Source organism: Anarrhichthys ocellatus, unplaced genomic scaffold, assembly GCF_004355925.1.
Source record: "Anarrhichthys ocellatus isolate YVR2014 unplaced genomic scaffold, GSC_Weel_1.0 scaffold14, whole genome shotgun sequence".
Taxonomy (NCBI): domain Eukaryota; kingdom Metazoa; phylum Chordata; class Actinopteri; order Perciformes; family Anarhichadidae; genus Anarrhichthys; species Anarrhichthys ocellatus.
The window spans coordinates 5,538,549-5,560,832 of NW_022280044.1; the positions used below are offsets into that span (position 1 = coordinate 5,538,549).

General features: G+C 40.2%; 1 protein-coding gene across 1 annotated transcript; it reads left to right on the forward strand.

Annotated features, from left to right (window-relative positions):
• Nucleotides 1–799: 799 nt before the first annotated feature.
• oprd1a (opioid receptor, delta 1a) lies at nt 800–13,538 on the forward strand. Its single transcript, XM_031854130.1, has 3 exons — nt 800–1,271; nt 9,056–9,411; nt 11,121–13,538. Exons 1-3 carry the CDS (start codon nt 1,030–1,032, stop codon nt 11,648–11,650), a joined length of 1,128 nt encoding a protein of 375 aa, XP_031709990.1. The 5' UTR covers nt 800–1,029; the 3' UTR covers nt 11,651–13,538.
• The last annotated feature ends 8,746 nt before the right edge of the window (nt 13,539–22,284 follow it).

Here is a 22,284-nt window from a genome sequence, read left to right on the forward strand (position 1 = left end):
CACTGCATCATTTTGAGAAGTTAAACCACTGGAGGTCAACAAAAATAACATTTTAAATTGGTGTTTATTTATTATTTAACATCCTCAGAAATCAATGAAAGTCTATAATTCAATGGAACGTCTGCCGATTAGGTTCATATGAAAGAAAGCTGGAGTTAGATTGTTTTCTCATCTGTAATAACATAATTCATCATCGTCTAATTTATTTGCAGTGACATTGTTAAAGTAAATACTTTTTCAGATTGGTTTTGTACAGTATAAGGAGGGACTACTGATTTTGACTTTCCTCTCTTGGCAGTAAGAACATTGTAAAACCTTTTTATTTTCTTCTGTCAGGTACATTCTTAAACCACAGTGGGAGCATTATTGATTTTGGACTTACTTGTTTGTTGGCAGCTGGGTCGATTAATTTCACAGCTTGTAAGCAGACAAAGCAATTTAATGCACAGTCCTTGCATCTGGTATCAGCTGCCTTAACATGTTCACTTGGTTTCATAAACCTGGAGAGCAAATGATTTGCAAAATATTCAGTGTGAGGCATTACTTTCTTTTCCTTCCACAAGATTGGGTATTTGTTCCAAAGGTGAGGTTATTTATTTTTACTTAGCGCTCAGTTGTAGAGCCCACCAGATCAATTCAGGACTAGATATGGCACCCATCACGTTCCCGTTTTACGCCCATGACCATATAATGCGCAGCCTTGACGTCGACACACGAGTGTATAAAACAGCGCGCGGGCTGTGAGGATCTCGGAGAGTATAAGAGGTGTGAGCACACAGACACAGCTGACCGCTGCTGAGGGGCCACTTTGTCCTCGTCTTTTTGGATAGAAAACAGAAGAACAGCCTAAATTCTTTCACGCAGAGCCTCTCTGCTGCTATACTTTTTTTTTTTTTGGGGGGGGGGGGGACTTCCACTATTTCTCTCCACTTCTTGCCTTCAGTCGGACAAGATTTCCCCTTCCAGATAACAGTACGAGCAAGTTTTCAGCACCTCGGGTCGAGTGCACAGCGCAGCAGCGGCAGCAGCATGGAGCCGTACACGGTCTCAGGAGCGCAGCTCTCCCTGTCCGACCTCTACTCCGTCATCCCATACAATGTCACCTTCCCGGACGGGGAGATGGGTGACAGGCTGCAGAACTACACCGAGCAGCAGGGTCCGGTGAGGAGCACCGGGGGTATGATCATAGCTATATGCATCACGGCTCTCTACTCCGTCATTTGCGTGGTGGGACTTCTGGGCAACGTCCTCGTCATGTACGGGGTGGTCAGGTAAAGACTTGTTTTTCATTACAGTCATTTTACTGGTGAGTGTCTCAACTGTTTTAAAGCACTTGATAAGAGCAACAAAGCCCACATTTGATGTGAAATTCACCCACAAGCACTCATTATAGTGTCCTTCTCATGAGACCTTTTAATGCCCCCGAATTTGCGATATTTGACATCGACTATTGAGTGACTTCTAGTAATGACATCACACAATTGAATGCATTAATTCTAAATCTTAATTTTGTTTTAAGCTTGCTTTTGGCTTATACTCTGCCCGCCCTCCCCCCTCCATTTCATGAAAATACTAAATCCACACTCACAACGATGATTTCCATTGAATGGAAAGGTTTGATGCCATGAAAAAAAAATAAGATTTTCTGCATCCCTTGACTAAAAAATGCATGCATTCCTCATTGCATTTGTGTGTGAACTGCATGCGTCCCAAACAGGTGGTCCCCTAAAGCATGAGGTTGTTCTTTCATTATTTCTACATGGAGAAACAACATGCGAAAGTTAAGAGGGTTGGTTGCAATCCACTCTCTAATCTCAGTCGCATTCTCTTAATTCAGTCAGACTCAGCTGTGCCTCAGCCAGAGAGGGTTGTTCAAACAGAGTCTCCATTAGTTTACACAGATCTGTGGACCATCAGCTACACACCAGGATTGTTAGAGAGGGGAAATCGTGCAGTTAGAGGCAAGGTTTTTATGTGGTGTCTGAATGAAAATGTGTGTTCTGTGTTTGCCTCTTGACATGCAAACAAGAGTGCTAAACCCATTATATATTTAAGCTTTTTAAGTGATGGAAACTCAGGTATTTTCAGGCTTAACGACTTTGTAGAGAGGAACCAGATTTTGTTCATTAGTGAATGTTTGCAGTATAATCGTCAGTCGGAGGTCACAGTTTCCCCCTCAGCTCTAAAAGTAATTATAATAAAGCCTACACCCACTTTGTCACTAGACACGCAACCTGTCATTTCCTGAGAAGCCACCCAGCGCTAACCTGTATGCTTGTCAGGAATAAACAGCTTTTGCAGCAGCGCTGCGTGTCCTCACTCATTATGCTAATTATAGTAATCTCAAACATTCGCTGTACGTGTTCCCCCAATATCACCTAAAGCATTAATTACTGCTAGTAAAGGTAATTAATTACTGCAGCTGGGCCGGTGAATTTAATAAGCAGGTAGAATTAATTTAAGTTGCCTCAGCAGAGAAGGATAATACAGACGAGTGGAAGCGAAGCAGTCAAGGCCAGTGGTTGTTATCTGCCCACAAGCATGACATTTAGATATGAACATGGTCTAAATGGTTGTTGGTATTACTTTAATGTATACAATGAAAGAGAGAAGCAGAGGAAGTGCTTAAAACAGATAGAGTAGAATATAGAAAAAGTCACAAGCTAGGCATTTTCTGCAATTGGCAATCTTTGGATATTGAACCATAAAAAACTCATACATATTTACAACTCTGCCCATTATTTCCATCCAGGGGTTGGTGTGAAAATAATGGAAAAAAACAATGCACAAGACGGGAAAAAAAAGAGTGAGCAAGGGAGATAAGAAGGAGACAAAAAGGAGATGGATGAGACCTCAGAAAAGGCAGTAATTCGTCTGGCATTCGTGTTCCTGTGAGCAAGAGGATTCATCACTGATGCAAAAACCCCATAGAGGCAAAAAGAAACTGAGCGCATGAACCATCCCAGCAGAATATTCTCTCCTGTGGAAGATCTGTAAACTCTAAAGGGAGCAAACGTTTACTATTTTCTGACATTCCAAAGACAAAATCTAGTTTCATATAATGAAAATCATAAAGAATACAATTAGAAATGCAACTATGTTTGCAATCAGTCATCTCCAAAATATCAGAAATAATGGAAAAGGTCCCTCAAAATCCAAATATATTAAACAGAGTAAAGTAGCAAATCTTCCCATTTGAGAAGCTGGAACCAGCAAATGTTTGATATTCAGTGGGTTGCCAACATTTTTGTTTTATTAATCTTCTGTAATTTCACCAATCTTTTCAGCAGTAATCATAACAAAAGCCCAATTGAAAGCCTCCTTGTTTTGCCTGCTACTTCAGGCAGCTTATAAATAAAGCAAAACCCATGAATTTGAGACATTTCCGTCCACTCAGATTAATGGCTAGAAGCACTCAAATGCAGACAAACTCCATTTAGAGTAGATACTGCATGAATGCTCACGTCTGTGTGAATTAGGCTGCAGTGGCGTTGAAAGCCTTCCCGTCTGATTGCTGATGGAGAGGCCGGCACCTCTGGAGATGGTCCACGCAGGGTAGGAAAGCAGCACATGGCTTCTGTTATCTTCCAGCTATCCTCCCCTCTATCTGGACCCTTATCCTGCTGCCACACCTGTTAGATAAGACCTGGCTCAGTGGTCAAGGAATTTATCATCAAGTGGCCTCCATTTGAAATCGGTTCGGTGTGCAAATAGTGGCAGGCTGGATTAGTTTGTGTGTAAGTGGAACTGAGCTGCTTGAGGATTATTGTTCCATTTCTGCCAACAAAGCAGATAATGGACGGAATTCTCACACCCTAGGTTTCCTGGTATGGTAATATTTTGGTAAAGATAAAAGAACTACAGTATGAGTCAACATTGTCAAAAACAGTTCCTTGGGGACTGGGAGTGGAGATTTGGCTGAACATATCATGACTGCATGACTCTGTTGTCTCAACCCAGGAAATAAACAGACTGATACTCACACACACACACACTAACACACACTGTGTCTCATTGCTTGTCCTCCACGTCACCCAGTAGCATATCAGTGTGTGTGTGGTTTGAGTATTGGCCTTCAGCCCTGGAAACACAGGCGAGGAAGAATTGATGTAGTCACAACAGGCAGTGTTAATCCAACTCGCGCAGAGATAAAGGATCAACACTGATTTCAATCTAAATGCTGATTCTCTATACCTGAATGTGGATTTGGATGGAGCGCCAAAACAGCCGTGACAGCGTGTGACTGGTATTGCTTTCACCTTGTTAGTCTGTGTGTAATCTTGTCCTGGAGAGACCTTCTGTAGTGGCAACCAGCCTGCCATAGAAGTGTCTTTGAGTTCTTTGAGTTGTTTGCCAGATCTCTCGTTCTGTTCGTCTATTGACTGATATGGTCAACTCAATATGTCTCAACCATGCAATATGCAGTCATGGAACTTTACGGGTGGGAATAGGTGAGATCAAAATGAAGGACAAGAAGACAGGTGTGGTCCGAGGAAGGGCACCAGAAGTAGGGTGCTAGGAGGTGGGCAAGGGGCCATTGTCATTCATGTATGTTTCCATGTGTTTTTATCAGAAGCCATTCATTCTGTTTGCTAGGCGTAAGGGCTCAGGGTTTGCTATTACAACAATCATTACCATCCTATAAGATTCTGATGCAATGGAAACGTTTTTCACTTCTCCACTAAATAGGACTGACTTTAGATACAACTTGGCAACAGGAGATATTTTTAGTCCACTCAGCTCTTTGAGCCCTTTGGTTACATCAATGCAATCATTGGGTTTTGTGTTTACTGGTGTTATCATACAGTTTTCAAACAGAATTGGTGAAGCATAGGTTGCTTTTCAAACCTTGGCAGGTTAGATAGAATTTACATAGTGCATAGTTGGCGGCATTTGATTAATGGCAAGCTGAATAATAAACCAGTGATCGATGGCACTCTATCTTGGCAGAGATCGTTCACATGCCTACAGACCCCAGAGGTCAGGATGGTCAATAATTGCTACTGAACTCCTACAGCCCTGATGGTTTCAGTGTACTGCTTTTGAGATATGTTTCATTCTTGTGGCAGCAGAACACATGTGTGAGGAGGAAGGCATTGGTCAGCCATGACAGCCGCATACATATAACACAGAGTCAATGCTGTAAGGAAAGAAAAACAAAAGGAGGAAGCGGGCGATTAAACCATCACAGAGTGTGACAAACGTGCTTCACTGTAACATGAAAAAGGGCGTTACAATGAGATTTCTTAAAACTTAATTGCCTATCCAAGCCTAGAAAAAGGAAGATACAAGCGTTCCTCTCGATCTGAATTATACACTGAGCAATTAACCATAACATAACCTCAGGACAAGCTATTCCATTGCAATGACACAACTTGGAAATGGGAAAGTTTCTAGTCACAATTCCTGTGTTTTATACATAACCTCTTGTCACTGCTTGGTGTGAAATTAAAGTCGTGTCATGTGTTTGTCACCTGCTGGGAGGAGGCACATTATAAAGCATAAAAGAGCATCCCCCTGCAGCCACTTCTGTCTATTTTAAATGCCACAACGGCTCTTTGGTATCCTCATAATCCAACCAAGATCCTGAGTGCCACCATGGATGTAACATACTATCTCGGGGCGAAAGAACTACACACTCCCTTTTAAATTACTTTTACCTCTGATATACAGTACCTGTGTGTACAGACACTACAGTCTACCTTTTTAATTTCTAATCTCCACATGGTCATAACATTGGGTGGTGTAACATCTAGGTCCAGTTATCCCAGTGTTCGTTTACTGAAGCACTGACGAACAGGATACAGTGTGTGTCTCAGTTTGGATTAGGGAGTAGGGAAAGAGATTTCTTTGGAATCACAGTTCAATTATCAAAGTGACACATAATCCTCTCCACATGTCAAAACCCAGGCTTTAGGTGCTTAATCAAAGGCTTCAGACAAATTGAGATGCAAAAGTAAACAGAGAGCAGTTAACTGTTTGTTAACCATATGTCACTATGACAGAGTTTTAATTGTGTTGTTAGACTGATGCTATTTTACATAAATGCATTACATTAATATGGTGCTCGTTTCACTGACAGCCCTTACGTAACTACCAAATGCTCACTGCACTCCTTTGCTGTAAGTAGATACACATATTGGATTAGACTGATCAAACAAGGGGATGTTCAAAGCCAGCCTTCTGCTGCTGACTTCTCTGTTTCCTTCTGTCTAGATTGAAACATGAACTGAAAATAAAGCTGGATTCAATTCTTGGAGTCAAGGCCACATGGCGGTCTGCTGAAAATTGACATTAAACAGCCTTCGACCTACAATTTGAAAGGATAGACAATTTGACTTGTCATAAGCAGAAAGAGCACAGGTGTAACTAATAACAATAATTATGATTTAAACCCCAATTGGACGGAATTAACGATACACGAGGTGAAGAATGAAACGTTCACTGTGCTCCTCTGTGATTAAACTCATCATTCAAGATGGCATCCTAACCATCAGGAAATTATAGGATATGGTATGTAATGCACATGCAAGGCAAGGACAAAGCTTAAAGAGGAAGCCAAAAGCCTCCCCAGGAGGGCACAGGAGAGTTCAAGGGGGAGGTGTAGGTAAATCATAACTCAAGTCAGATCTTTATTGAGAGTTGTTCCGATACCAGTATCAGAAATACCTAAGAGGCAGCATACAATGCAAGGATCGGATATTGGCGAATACGCGAGTCAGTGCACCAATCCTATATCTTGTCATCATATAATTTATCAGCTTTTTAACACAACATAGGAACAACAACACGTGTCGCTCACTTCCCCAATCGGTACCACGAATGTGATGGCTCAATCATTAGCTAAACTCGAGCAAAAAACAATCGCTGCTTCTGAAATTATGATGAAAGTAGCTGACGAATGAGCCACCTCACTTTTTTCGAATGTCTGTTGTAAGTTTGACCTGCGCAGTAGCGATCAGGCAGATGCTAGTGCAGAGTGTAACGTTAGCCAGAACAAGCAAAATGTCAGTAATTTGGCAATATATTATACACTGGACAATCTCCCCACTGATCTGCGAGGTGTTTTTAATGCACTGGTGTCGGATCGGCGCTAGATATCAGCCTTTACGCAAGTTCAGGAATCAGCATTTTTAATTTATTCAGTTTAAATACAAAAGCCAAATTTCACACAGAGCTTGTTGTAAAAAAGACGAGCAGCTCTTCCCACTTCATAAAAAACTCATAGATCTACTTTGAATTGCCATGACGAGATTCAAATCACTGGCCAGTGCAGATAATTCTAAAATCACCCCACCTTCCAAAGAGAAATAAATCCAGTCTGATTGGGGCTTTGGTTTCATTTTAGTGTCCTAATAAGCCATGTCAAAATAGCAGCTTCCTGAAAATGACACAACTGAATGGAATGCATCATTTAGTTGCCTGCGGATTCTCCTTCAACTGAACCGATGAGACACAATCAGTAATAGTGAGACTCAGCAGAGGGTAAATAATGTAACAACCAATGTAATTATAATTTCTGATTCAGCTGAAGCCTGTGTTCACATCAAATAGATTAATTTTATCAGACAAAATTCCTGCCCACAGAGTTCAGTCACTAATATATCATCAATGGACCAACTCCCAAAAGTGTCATCTGATGTCATCTATTAAACTTTGATGGCCCTTCCAGTTTAAAGACTAACTTTATCTATAAACTCGACAGCTCGCCTCAAGGAGGACTCATTTGTACAAGCAAGACATAAGCTGAGAGTCTGTTTTCCAGAAAGACAACAACATGGTACAGGTTTACAACGTCACACCAGCAAGTGGCAGAGACCGCTTGTTACATGTATAGGCTACTCTTAGTCCTGCCTCTTTACTTCACTTTGTATTTGTTGGATCAGTTATTTGTAATTTAAAACTTGGTACAAATTACACAGAACAAATCCTATCAAAACAGGTGACATTTATTGTGTGCATTTAATCAGTTCCACCAATGAGATGCATTAGAGTTGGTCCCTCATAAGATGGCTAAGCCCAATAAAAAGGGTTAGGTTTAATATCTATGCTTGTGTGTTGAGTTTGGCTACACCTTGCTTCAAATATGCAGACCCCTGCCATCACTTCCACCATCAATACCCCTATTATTGTCTGTAGAGGCTGCGTGAAAAATAACAACAAAAGAAAGCCAAAAACATATCCATTTAAACATCAGAATTAATTTCAATGGAACAGCACAACGATTTTTATCTTTTTATTCTCTATATTTTCTATTAAAATGTATTGTGTAATCAACCTATTCATTCAGACAATTCTAAAATAAAAAATAACTGAACAAAATGTTCAATAGTATCAGAAAAATATATTCATAAAGCATTGTAATATGTAGTAAACAGTATTTCTTAAAGAAATGTTGTCAATCTCGGGTCTCTAATGCTTGTCTGTTGTGCCTTTGGGCAGTCTGCTTTGCATGTTAATTGGATTGTATTTGGAAGCAATAATTTTAAAAAACTGCAATCTCTTCGAAAACTAAATCAGCTAAGCTTTATATTCAGTATCTTGTAAGGTTTTTGATGAGAGAAGCCTTTGTGAAAATAAGCCTTTATACTCCTGAGGAAAATTTCTGACCTCAATAAGCCAATACTGTACCAAATAAAATGAGTGCCGATGACCGTTATTTTTTCTTCTAATACCTATTTTCATCTCACACACTCAAAGAAGAATGCACAGTCCATTGCTAAAAGCAGTATCCAACACATACAATATACATGAATCTCAATTAGACAGCAGTAGTATTTTCTTTTCACATTTCCCTGGTGCTTTTCTTGCAAGTAGGCTGCTTGATCAGAGGCCCATAAGCCAATTGTAAGGATTATCTCAAATCTCTCATTTAGAAAAAGATATGTTGTTGATCAAAGCTTTACACTGCACATCCATAGCATGAGGGAATTCACTTTTACTCTAAGGCATAAAAAAACCCATATCCCATAACAGAGCATTCCACACCCAGCTGCTCTTATTACAGCTGCTGCTTATTGCAAACCCATTTTCTCTGCATTGTGATCACAATCAGATACACCAAGATGAAGACGGCCACAAACATCTACATCTTCAACTTGGCTCTTGCCGACGCCCTCGCCACCAGCACGCTGCCCTTCCAGAGTGCCAAATACCTCATGAACACCTGGCCGTTTGGGGAAGTCCTGTGCAAGCTCATTATTGCCATTGACTACTACAACATGTTCACGAGCATCTTCACCCTGACCATGATGAGCGTGGACCGCTACATCGCTGTGTGCCATCCAGTCAGAGCGCTGGAGTTTCGGACGCCGGTCAAGGCGAAAATGATCAACGTGCTCATCTGGGTCCTGTCCTCTGCGATTGGGGTGCCCATTATGGTCATGGCTGTGACCAAAGTGAAGGATAATGGTGAGATAGTGTTCTCTTCCACTGTGTTGTCTTTCATTTTTAAGTAAAGTCTTTATGGTATTAACCGTCTTCCAGAATTGGGTAAGCCATGAAGAGTTGAATTTGTATGGCTCCCCCAACTAAATCTTTGCAAAAGTGCTCAAGAAAAGACGTGCTCTGATCTGCGTAATTAGCATTTATTATGCCAAGCTGCTGTTCCTCAGAACTTCATCAGAGCTTTCATGTCACACAAAGGAAAAAGCCTCTGAAACATTTAGACCAAACATCTCCCCATCTAAACCAAAACAGAGGATACTATTTGATTTCCAGGAGTAGCCCTGAATAGTCCCTGAACCGTACTACCTTTACTACTCACCCAGGGCCACAACATCTATGTTGTGTGTCTGCATTAAGTTTTAAGGCTGAAAGATGAGCCTAGACTAGTTCAATTCATCAATGTCTTTGGGATACCGTCACATCTCCTTCCCAAGTAGACCTTGAAGAATAAAAATATCTTTGTAATGAATCTTTAAAAGGAGAAAACCAATGTGCATAACAGATGAAAGACTCAGGAAAAACAGACCAGTATTCCTAGAAATCATGTTCCTATCGGGAAAATCTGCAGAGGACAATTTACGTCAATGAGTACAAATGTTCAGTGCCAAGAAAAGTAAACCTAATGCAAAAATGCCATGAACTTGTTATCTTTCTAAAGTCTGTAAGGATATGACCCTACTTTTCACTTGATTTATTACCTTAGTAAACATTTAAACATCAGTTTATGCTCTCAATCGCTAGTTTCAAGTCCTCTTTAATACAGCATGATGTTCATTTCATAAATGATGGTCCCGTTTAGAGTAAAATAGACAGTAAAGCAGGGTACGCTTTAGGGTGAGGATACCTTGTGATAGACAGGTTACTACCTCGCCATTGTCTGGTCTGGGAGTTGTCCACGCTTTCATCTTACAACTTTAACCCTTTCACAGTGCGTTTTCAGTTCATGAAAGATAAATGTAATGTTTTGACCATCTAAAAATGTCTTATTCAGCGTTTAGTTGTACCTAGCTCCACCCTTTTGGGTTACTTCTGGTTGCAAAGAAACAAGATGGCAACAGACAAAATGCCGAACACTTGGGCTCAAAACAGTAGTCCACAAGTCAATGGGTGACATCACGTGACTCTGTCCACTTCTTATATACAGTCTCAGGTGCCAATGAAGAAACTAGTGTGCAAAGCATTAAGTAACACACGTATTTCACACACATGGACTAAAATAGTAGAGGCACATTCCTATTATCCCGGTTCTGCCCACTGTGGCTGAAGACTCAGTGGTCGACTATCGGCACAACCTCAAGAAGTTGAAATAGACAACAGACGTGAAGGATGACAACCTGGACATCAACCCATAGCACCTACTTTGTTGTGCACACATATGATGGCAACAAGAGCAAATAACTGTCCGCTAAGAGTAAATGCTCAATGCTTACCATGCTCACAAACTTCAGGCTTGTGACAGACAATAGAGAGTCCGTATATGAAGACAAACTCCTAATATAAGTATAACAGGGCATAAAGGTGAGGAAACCAGGGTGGTGGAAGGGCCAGTAGCACATGCGGGTGAAAGACCGGGGATGTTTCTCTGTAGCTTTAGCCAGCATCTGTCTAAACCTGCTTGTTACCATAACCGTACACTAACAAAATCTTTTGAATTCTACCTGCCCTATTTCCAGGTAAAACCATGTGCATGCTGAAGTTCCCTGACCCTGACTGGTACTGGGACACTGTGACAAAGATCTGTGTCTTCATCTTTGCTTTCGTGGTTCCTGTGATGGTTATCACCATATGTTACGGCCTGATGATCCTGCGCCTGAAGAGCGTTCGTCTGCTCTCAGGCTCCAAGGAGAAAGACCGCAACATGCGCCGCATCACCCGCATGGTCCTGGTAATAGTGGCAGCCTTCATTATCTGCTGGACCCCCATTCACATCTTTATCATCGTGAAGACCATGGTGGAGATCGACACAAGGAACCCCTTCGTGATAGCCAGCTGGCACCTGTGCATCGCCCTGGGCTACACCAACAGCAGCCTTAACCCTGTCCTCTACGCATTTTTAGATGAAAATTTTAAGCGGTGCTTCAGGGATTTTTGCCTTCCCTGTCAAACCCACGTGGAGCAGCACAGTCTGACAAGAGGCCGTAACAACACAAGCGAGCCAGTGTCCGTCTGTGCTCCAACAGAAGCGGAAAAGAAGCCGGCATGACTAGGCATGGAAAGGGTCCCACACAGCTCTCGCTCGAGGAGGATCCAGCAAGAACTGCAATCAGAGATCACCCAGATCTCCACAACAGAGTTTTAAAGATCATAAAGAGAAAAAGCTACTCTCAAAGAACAGAGTAGTGCTGATTATTCTCTCCAATTTGGCTGACTGAACATTCAAAAGGAATAGCTAAAGAGAACGGAAAATAAGTTTCACTCTCTTACTTTTCTGTTGAAGTTCTGATAACAAAATGGAATCAAATGTGACGCCTTACAAAGGCTGAGACACTAGATTGGGGTGATAGCCCAAAGAATATATTCAAATGTAAGCAAGATTACGAAGCAGAGCATCCCCAGCTCACAATTAGTCTGCCCAAATGGAACAGAAGACAAGTGTACAGACCTTTTTGATGATACAAAATCATCTGCAGATTTCTATCTTGTCAAGCAAAAAAGGTATTGTTCAAACATCATTAACCAGAGAGCATTGTGATAAAACAGACTGACTCACAGGGTACAGGATTGTAACAAAAGATGGGATTCTGAAACAATGTGATTTTCATTTCAATCGTTTCATTTCTTCTAAGGAACACTTGCCTTTGCATTCAAAGAAACAAAAGAGATTGTGGTGATAAAGGAGAATTTTGACTTTTTCATCTGTATCTTTACCATCAACACAAAAAAGTAGCCTTACAGAGCACGACTGATACCCACCGACAGCTGGATGAATTATAGTAAAGTTTGTTGCACAACAAGGTCAACCACTCTCTACATTGAGAAATAGGGGAAACTTCAACAACAAAAAAGGGACACTTGTTGTTTGTTTGTTTTTTACCTTTAGACTCCGCCACCATCAACTGTGTTTAAAGAAAAAACCTGGACTCAATGTTCCATGGTTCTGAAAAGGTCTGTCACACAGGACATGGAATCCCAATCAAGCCCAGTTCGTAAGGTTTTGTGCTCAGATGGAAAAATCCAGAATGGCATTGGACCATATGCATGGATTTCTATGGACGTCTCTTTTCTGCACGCCTACTTGACTTTCGTGAGTGGTGTCAAGCCTGCAGACAGCCTCTGAGCAGAATGAGCAGAATGGCAAACATGCTACTGAATAATAATGTTGGCACTTCACTTACTTCGTTGGTTTATTGTTTGAAAGAAATGTGTTGTCAATTAACACACCAAAACTCGGTCTGGGAGCATCTTCATCACAGAGATGCCGGTCCTTGAAGTCAACAAACAAACAGCTTCAAGGCGATTACTGATCTGCATTTAAATGATCTTAAAGCCTGTCAACTGGAATATATGTGGCCCATTTTAGGACATATTGACTGGTAATTTACTCCGGGTAATTTATTTACTCCAAGAGATGATGACATCAATCAAATTGGAGACATTCAACGAAGGATGCCGTTCAATTAATGATCATTTCAACTCTGCATACCAGATGATGTATGTCAGAGGTGATTATGCAGAACTTAACTAAATTTGCTCTCATGTGGAAGTATTTTGAAGGCAAAATATGAAGGCAAACATGTCAAAATGCGGCATAGTTTTGAATAAAGTTGAAATGCTAATTTAAAGTGGTGAATGTGGAATAAATAAAACCTATCCAAACTCAATGTAAATCAAAGAAGATGAGAGTAAAGTCCCCTTTAGCTATTTGTGATGGTCTCTATTTAGAATTGACTTGACCAATGAAAAGAAACATGTCAATAAATGTGAATTTGTAGATAACATAAAGCTTTTGCATTTGAACAAATTTGGCTTCAGCCACAGTTAAAATGACTCTGAGGAGTACCTGTAGTTCTGTATGCTTTCTGTACACTTTTTTAGATCATACTATTTCCACACAATGCTTTTGACTCATGAGGCTTCAATAAAATAAAAAAGAACAAAAGGGGAAAACAACAAGCTGATGCTTGGAAATGGCTGCTCTGTTTACAGATTCAGCAATGTAGAGTTACTCACAGAGACAAGGAGAGAGACTATACATATTGTCTATTGTGATACATTCCTGCATATTTTCTTACAATGATAGTGGGGATTTAAATTGTACTGTATATACATGCTTAGCTTTGACAAAGTGCTGCATCTGTCAGGTGTGCAGAATATCTCTCAGCCAACATTATTTTTGCAAACTCAAATTAAGGGCACAATGACAAAAATGTATAGAATCATTTTCCCCCAAAAAAGGATGAAAAGGGTGGTCAACTTATTATATTTTGACAAAATAAACAAAAGTGAGTTACTTCCAATAAATGGGTATATTCAAAATATCAGCATTGTGCATTCAGGGTATGATCAAAGTTAAAGTGTGCATGATTTTCACTTGATTATCACATTAGGATGGCTCATTTAAAAATGTTTCCTTGTGTCATTTTTCCTCTGACTGCAGAATTCTTCTTCTTTTTCCATTCTTTTAGATGTGAATTGATTCAGTTGTTGGATACAGTTTGTTAAATTCAATATCATTGCGATTTTCTCTGCGTGGCCATGTCCACAAGGCACAAATCAGTAATATTTTACCACCTCATATTACAAAGTGACAATAACAAAGAAACAGAGGTATTCAAATGTTACTGACCAATGCTGGTCAATCAATGTTGCCCTAATGGCAATGGAGATTTCAAGCTTTACAATCAAGCAGTTTGGACCGCACCCCGTATGTAAATACTCTGCCTCCCAAATCATCCCCGACTGTTGTTCCTCGATGCTCTTCACTGATGTAATGAGCTTCATTTTTTTTGCACGTATACAGCAAAATCACCTCAGTCACAGGAACCTTCAGAGCTTTTTTATTTGTAGGATATTACTGGTCCTTTAATTGGCAAAGCAATATAAAAAAAAAATTAAACATTTCCTAGGAGAAAAAAACTGAAACTAATCTTAACAATTAATATTACATTTACACATAGTCAACCTGAACAGCCTAACATTCCAGGGGGAGTAAACAGAACAGTACTGAGAAAATAAAGAGAAGCTACGGGGGCTAATGTGACTGAATGAACTACAATGTTAGTGACTCACTAGTCAGCTACAGCAGTTCACCCACTGTCCCCGTTTGTATGATCACTGCATCATCAAGACTATAGAACCAAATATTTTGCAGATGAGCAGATCAATTTCAATGCACCACCTTCTGGTGATTTCTGTCTGTAGTAAACTACAGTTTGTTACTAACTCCTTTGCATTTACAATCATATAAAAAAGGAAGTTAGAGAAATCTTTAGACAAATAATCACAAACTCACCACAGGGAGGTCTCATTTAAAGTATAAAAAAAAAAGAGAATAAATAGAATACATTTAGTATTCCTCACTTTTTGCCTGATGGTCGCTTATTTTGTTGCTTTAAAGAAATAAAAGTCACTAAGAGGGTCTGAATGGTCGTTAAACATCACTGCGTATGGCAGGTTTGTTGTGTGTTATATTAATGAACTGTAGCTAATTTGGTTAAATGTGTGAAACAGTTTATAAATCTGGGACTCTAGGAGGTGAGGCAGCAGAGCTGAGTCTGCTGTCACTTGTGCTGAACAGAGTTCCTATTGATTGTCAATCGATGTTCATATAACTGATTGCTTCTTCAATCTTCGTCCTCCGTTCAGCCTTTGTAATTTGTAATTTGCCTTGCTGTCATTATCAATTTTGTCATTTTTATATTTGATATGAAACAGCTTTACACTGTAAACGGAATACTGAAAAGCCTTTGTGAATGTAAATAATGTGTGTAAGATGCCATTGTGTTGTTTAACCCCTGACTGCAGTACAGTGTGTAAGGCAATTGTGCTGATCATACTTTTTAAGCTTCTTCTGTTGAATCTGTAAAAAAAAAAAAATTCTAATGCAGCATCTGTGCTTCAAGCCTAACTTTAATTGTTGGCAAAAATAAACAAAATTAAATGAAGCCCAGAGAAAACAGCTTGAGCTCCTTTTCTGAAAAATCCTCTATTCCCTGGAAACAAGAGGGATAGCATAATATTTGCTTTAAAATTGTTGGGCTCCTAATGGAATAATCCATTCTTGCATGACCATGATTCAATTGAAATAGCAGAGAGTGCTTCAAAATAGTCCTTCATGACATTGGGCTGCAAAGTGCATTTCCACTGGAACTCAGATAAACACACAAGAAGATGGCCCAAGGCTGCTCAGAGTCCCTAGCGTGTGCTGTTCACCACTATCAGAAAATTAAAACATCCAACTCTGCATCTCCTCTGCAAATTCAGACCAGCATCCTGCAGTCACCATGGAGACCAGCATCACCAGTGCACAGTGTGCTTCATGTGAAAGAGCTTGACGGGTTTCAATTTAATTAAGGAGGTTTCCTTCACCAGCAGCCACTGATCAATTACTGTTGTTGCTCGATCCACAACAACAGAGAAGCCTCCCTGCAGATTAAACACGGACTGGCCACTTTATGAGCGATGGGGAAGGCTGATGTCCCTGATGTGTTATTCAACAGCAGTTCATATGTATTCTAATATGCAGATACTGCTGCTGTCATAACTCCCAAGATGCAATCTGGTCTTCTAGAAATTATGATAATTTGTAAGTAAGTAAGTAACACAAGAGTACCTACTTACACATTTTCAACAGCAAATTTGATATCAAAACAACTATATATTTGTGTGTATATTATACAGCTGGTGGTGCAAGATAAGATTTCTGAAAATTGTACCATATAGCCCCAATGTATTGGAGAAAGCAGACATCGCTACAGCAGATATCTCCAAAACTAAGCAACTCACGCCAAAACAATCTAGATTGATAAATAGCACAACCGGAAAAAGGAAACATGTTTATTTGGGGGGGGGGGGGTGAACTGTTACTTTAACTTTATTAACATGTAATTAAAACCTATCTTTCCCTAATCTTAACTAAAGTACTTTTGTTGCTTAAACCTAATCATGTACTGGACAGTGTCAAAGTCCTGTGCTTTGTACTCCTGCCATCCTAACCGTCTCCTTATATGATGATACAAAAACACAGCACTTATTCCACTTGGGAAAATTTTCCCACTCAACGTAATTCAAGCAGCAGTTTTCCTTAAACACATATTTGGTAAAACAAGTAGGAAGTGTTATTTCCATAAGAGAGTGTGTTTGTGGTGATATAGCATTTGTCTTTAACTATGTACCATCTTGATTTTGTTCACTTTCTTTCAATCTCGGGTTAATTGTACCACTCTTCTGTCAGACTCTACTAAAGACCAAAATACACAAATCCGTCTTTCAGTCTGTTTAATTGAATGTTGACAAAAATCCCCAATTTTCAAAGTAATGATTGGGCTTGAGTGCTTTTTCTCTCGTAAAAGTAGCTCGAGCTGAGCCTAACAACTGACAGCACAAGTAGACCAGCAGGCAAAATGGAAAAAATGGATGGAGAGAGGGTGCTTGAGTCTAAATGTCTTTCAGAGACATTCATTAGCTACAGGTATGCACCTGTGATCTTTACTGACAATACTGTAGACCGGAACTCGTAAACAAGCGGTCAATAACATGCAGTATGGACGACATTGTGCTCTTTTCACTGTGTAGAGATTGTAAATTGCGACAGGGAGACAAAAGAGAGCAGTAATGGAAAAAAGGAGAATAGTGTTAGAGGATCAGAAAATGGCAAAAGGTAATGAATAATGTATGTATGGAGCACAGAAACAAAGTCCAGTTCTCTTCTCTCAGCTACATATATTACAACCTTCTACATATAAATATTAATATGATTCAGATGTACATAGCAGCAAATACAACATAACAAATGATACAAATATTAAGGAAATCTGGGAATAAAAGTATAAGAGATGCTGGAGTTGGTTACTTACGCGACTTTTGGGTGTGTAGTTCTTTTAATTACGTATTTTTCACAGTCTTATATTTCAACAGTTTTATGACAAAATGCAACAATCTTAAAAATAAAAAATATTTTTTTAATGAACAAACATGTTTAATTCATGGCACAGTTCCAATTGGATCAAAAATGTTTTTGTCTCTCGTCGTTGACTACCGTACATATTGTTTCAGAAATTAGGTCCCACGATGGTCTACCGGAAGTGTCGGGACTTTAACTCTATACATCGATGGCCTTTCCCCTGTCCTGTGCACTAGCACAAACGCCGTCGGTTGCTGATTGGCTGGACTAGTGTTGTGTGGCTCGGTTTCCAGAGTCTTTAGATACACATCAAAAATGCTCCTTTAGCTTCTAGACCACACTCATTTTGATTATGCAAAGATGCCCCAAATCCTGTATTATGTAAATCTGCAGTTTACTGGATTCCTGCAGGTTCAGGAAAATGCTGTCAAGTGCTGCTACATACCATATCTGAACTTTAAAATGACTTAACATTATTATCCTAATGTCCTTGTCGTGGGCTCAATTGAAGTTGCCATGACTATAGAAAGCCAGTCCTTACCGGCCACAGGCCTGTGCCAGCAAAACGTGACTGCCGCACTGAAGATAGCTTTAATCCATGGAGCTAACATCTGTGAGGGATTCCAATCGAAAAAGCAGATAGGCCTCGTCGTTTACAGCAGACTGCACGAGGATATAATGACGGGGCTTACCCAGCAGCTTACATTTAGCTGCCCACCTTATCAGACTCATATGGGTTTTACTCTAGGCTGTGTGTGACTGTCCATGCTGATAATGGCAGCTTGCAAAGACTGCATGAGATGCAAGAGACAATAGAGAAGCCCACGAGTGGCCTGCCTTCCAGCCAGTCGGCCATGCCTGTCCACCTCTCCATTGTCAGAGACAAAACCTCAACACTTCGATTGTAGATTCTTCTCTCGACACCTGAGGTGGCCTTACAGTGCATTCAGCGGGGTAAGGACTAGAGGTATTATTCCTGCTCCCGTTGGCTGTGCCTGCAGTGTATGAATGGGTGAATGACATGCAAAGCGCTTTCAGTGGTTTTCTATATGAAGGCCCACCCCTAACACCTTCTAAAATATAATGTTCTTATTACACCTTTACGACAAAGAGCCCTGTGCTTAATTTCTCTTTTTTAACCGATGACAATTATTTGTAGGAGAATATTGTAACTGTAAATAAAAATATTGACACAATTATCATTTGACCTCAGAAACATTGTCAGTACCGTTGTTTTTGTTTTGTTGTTGTTTTTAGCTCTGAGGACCGTCTGCATGTATGGTGTATATTTCAAAATAAAGTTTTATCCAAGTACTTTGACACACAGGATACACAATCAGCAGCAATATATTTAAGCAAATAATTAATAATAATTGTGATTAACTCTGCAAGTAGCCATGGCTCCTGTGCCACTAAGCAGGACACACAGTACAGAATGCAGATTGTTATTTCTGTGAAGGTGAAATTGCTACAGAGGGAAAGTGCTGCTGCTATGGCAGGCTTCATTAGTATTAGCACAGTGCACACGGTGTCTTCTCTCCTTGCAAGGTTTCCTCTCCACGCATCCCCGGTGGGAGGGACTAAGACGCAAGGACACGACACAAGTGAGGGACATGCAAATGCTATTTAAGAGACTTGGGATGCACCCACAGTATTATTCCAACATAGGACGAATATTAATTCTGGGGAAATACAGAAGGTGCCATGTACACTTAAATTCAGGGTAAAATACATTTTTGCCTTGGGGCCCCCGAGTTAATCAGACCATTTATGGTTTTATTACTATTTCTATTCTGTCACATTTCACAAAGAGGTACAAAGTGAGGGAAGAAATTGTCTTTGCGTGATATTCTACTCTGTAGATACTGTAGTCTGGAGTTATCGTAAAAAGAAAATGGAAAAAAATATAGCACCTCTTGTCTGTGAAAGATAAAATAAATGCTTGACATTGTATTCCACACACCCTTTGGTGCCTTTAATCTCTGGACAGCCATCCACAGTGAACATAGCGCCGCACTATCGGATAAAACGAGTTGTTATTTATACACTTGTAACTGACAACCATTAAAGGAGTGTTTAAAGATAAATCCATTGAGCGTGTCTGCAGCTTCACTCAGAGAGCATGAAGGAAACCTCTCTGAACCCGGGGACCCTGACTCACCTCATCTCCTAGTTCAAATATTCAGCCTATTGATCAGGATAATCCTACTAATAAGTTTGAGTAGCTGGCGCCGACTAAACATTCATATCACAAGTGAAATAATGAAAAAAAAAGGAGCTATATTTGCTTTCTGTCCATTTGTGCCGCTGCAGATGAGTGGGTGGGATTCAGTGAGGGGAGGGAGGGTCGCCACAGCTGCATTTATAGCAAAAGGTGGAAATAGAATCTGTATCAATGGCATCTTCTATTCCTTACTAATGGCCATATGCTCCATTAAAACAAGCCTCCATTAACCTTCCTGTTCATTAAATCATGGTGTGTCTAAAAGATCCCTTCCTAATGCTCCTTCAATGTAAGTGACAGGGGATCAAGTCCACAGGCCTCCACATGTTTATCTGAAGCCAACGAGAGGCTTCAGCAGTGTGCGTTAGACAAATTAAGTTTATATCTTCCAAATGTAATAACGCATTTTTGCACAGGACGGGGACTGGATGTTGTCCCCAATCTCTTTGACTTGGAGAACGTCAGGGATGGATTGTGTAATGTCCAGTGTGAGCAGGAGGAATGATTACAACCAGCAGAAGAATTGTTGTTTTGAAACAGACACCAAATTAGCGACCAAATCAATTCAACTCAGGTATTCCAGTGATCAACAGGTTGTGGTAACATGTCAAGGAAGATACTAATGCACCAACAAAGCCATTGAAGAAGAAGACTGTAAGAAGTAAACATGGATGTATGTAATGCAGAACTCAAATGATTGAGAAAAATCCGCCTTGCAAATATTTTACTTGGAAGGAAATGACTCCTCCATGTTCGTTAGACCTTAACCTTGTTTGTTTACAAGAAATCTCTACGGGGCAATTAGAGAGAGTTACAGTGTGAATGTTGGAAACCCAACTACTGTATTGAGAGTTGTCGATTTGTACTGAAAACATCCTAAGTCAACTTTTGGGGAGTCATTATATTAGAAAATCAGGGATTGTAGTTTTAAGGGTGCAAGATCGGGAGCGTTTACATTTCCTTTCAGCGGCTGTCAACCTGGTGACGGCAAGCCGGTGGCTGATAGCAAACAGCTAACAGTGCTAAAAGAGCTAACAGAGCGAACTATTGCGAAAGTGCTGACAAGGTAAACACTGTTTACATTTTGGAGGAACCGAAGGTGGGGAGCTACTCTTCCACGATGACACTGTGGACACTGTGTGCATTATCAGCTGTAACCAGTGGTGCACGCTCACGAGCACTAACATGCACTAAAAGCAATCGGCCGGCCCGGCTATGTTAACAAAGCAAGAAGAAGCTCTGATAACAACACACAGAGAGAGAGCGACTTCATTCTCTGCTCAGGTAAACATTACTCCACTGTATCTTTATACAGCAAATAGTTGTTTGCTACTATATTTATTTTTGATCTCTACAGTACATTTGAAGTTTACCATCTATGCTTGCCGTGTACTTTTATGATATATCATTATCAGCACCGAGTTTAGGTTAAATGCATAATCTCCGTTGTTGGACAGATCATTGATTTCCTGACTGATTGAAAGAAGCATTGACCTGATTCGTAATTACTTTCTCCTGTCAGTTATGTGTTAAGGTGCACTGGGAGACTGCTTCTCCATTTCACATCTATTCAAGAGGGCTTTACCCTTTGCTGCTGATAATCCTCCTCCCAGTTGTCATTAGTGACGCCTCCTCAGAAGCTTTCTTTTTTAATTCACGACAAAAAAGAGAGCGTCAGACTTCATCTCCCCTCCTGCCCAAGACCCATAATTCATCAATTTTAATCTTTTAAACCTTGACAAAATAAACAATTTTATCTAAAGTCATAAAAGGTGATACTCAGATACTCCCACCACATCTGTCTAGTATCTCTGTCCTTGACAAGATTTCATCAATTATACTTAACTTTGACAGTTCTAACCTTTACAGCTTTAGATCCTCAAGTACTCTGAATCGATCTCTAAATTGCTGTAATGAAAAAGGATTACAAAGAGATATTGGCTCAATGTTTGTCTCTGTCATCTCACGGTAAGACAGCCGTAATAGTGGACCTGACTGAGGCTTTTCTGTGTGCAGTTTTCAAGATATCCCTTATTTAGGTATCTTTCTGGGTTTTCTAATTTCATACTGTATATCACCCAATTTTACCTGAACCCCTCACTCACAGTGCTGAATACAAAAATGGGATATGGTCAAAAGCTTGGAAAAAAGGTAGCAAGAGAACCATGAGTCACAGAAAGAACAACAAAGACCAGCTGAAAGGTACAAAGACTGGACAAACACACACAGACATAGTTTCCACCAACTTCGTTCAGGAAGGAGCACAAGCCTCCCGACTAGTAAATACAGACAAGACACAAAACCACTGGTCAATGACCACTTTAGTTCTGATGGTAGACAACCCTGCAAATCCAGCAAGAACACCAATTTCTGCATGTTCTTGTACCAAAATAAACCTTTGACAGCAGCCAGCAGCTTGTACCGTTTATATAATGTGACATCTCTGCTGAAAAGGTCAAAAAAAAGGAGGAAAACAGCTCGTAGTTTAGTGGGATCCCCAATGGAGAGGCATGTGGAACTACATGGACTACAGAGGGAACTCAAGGCGAGT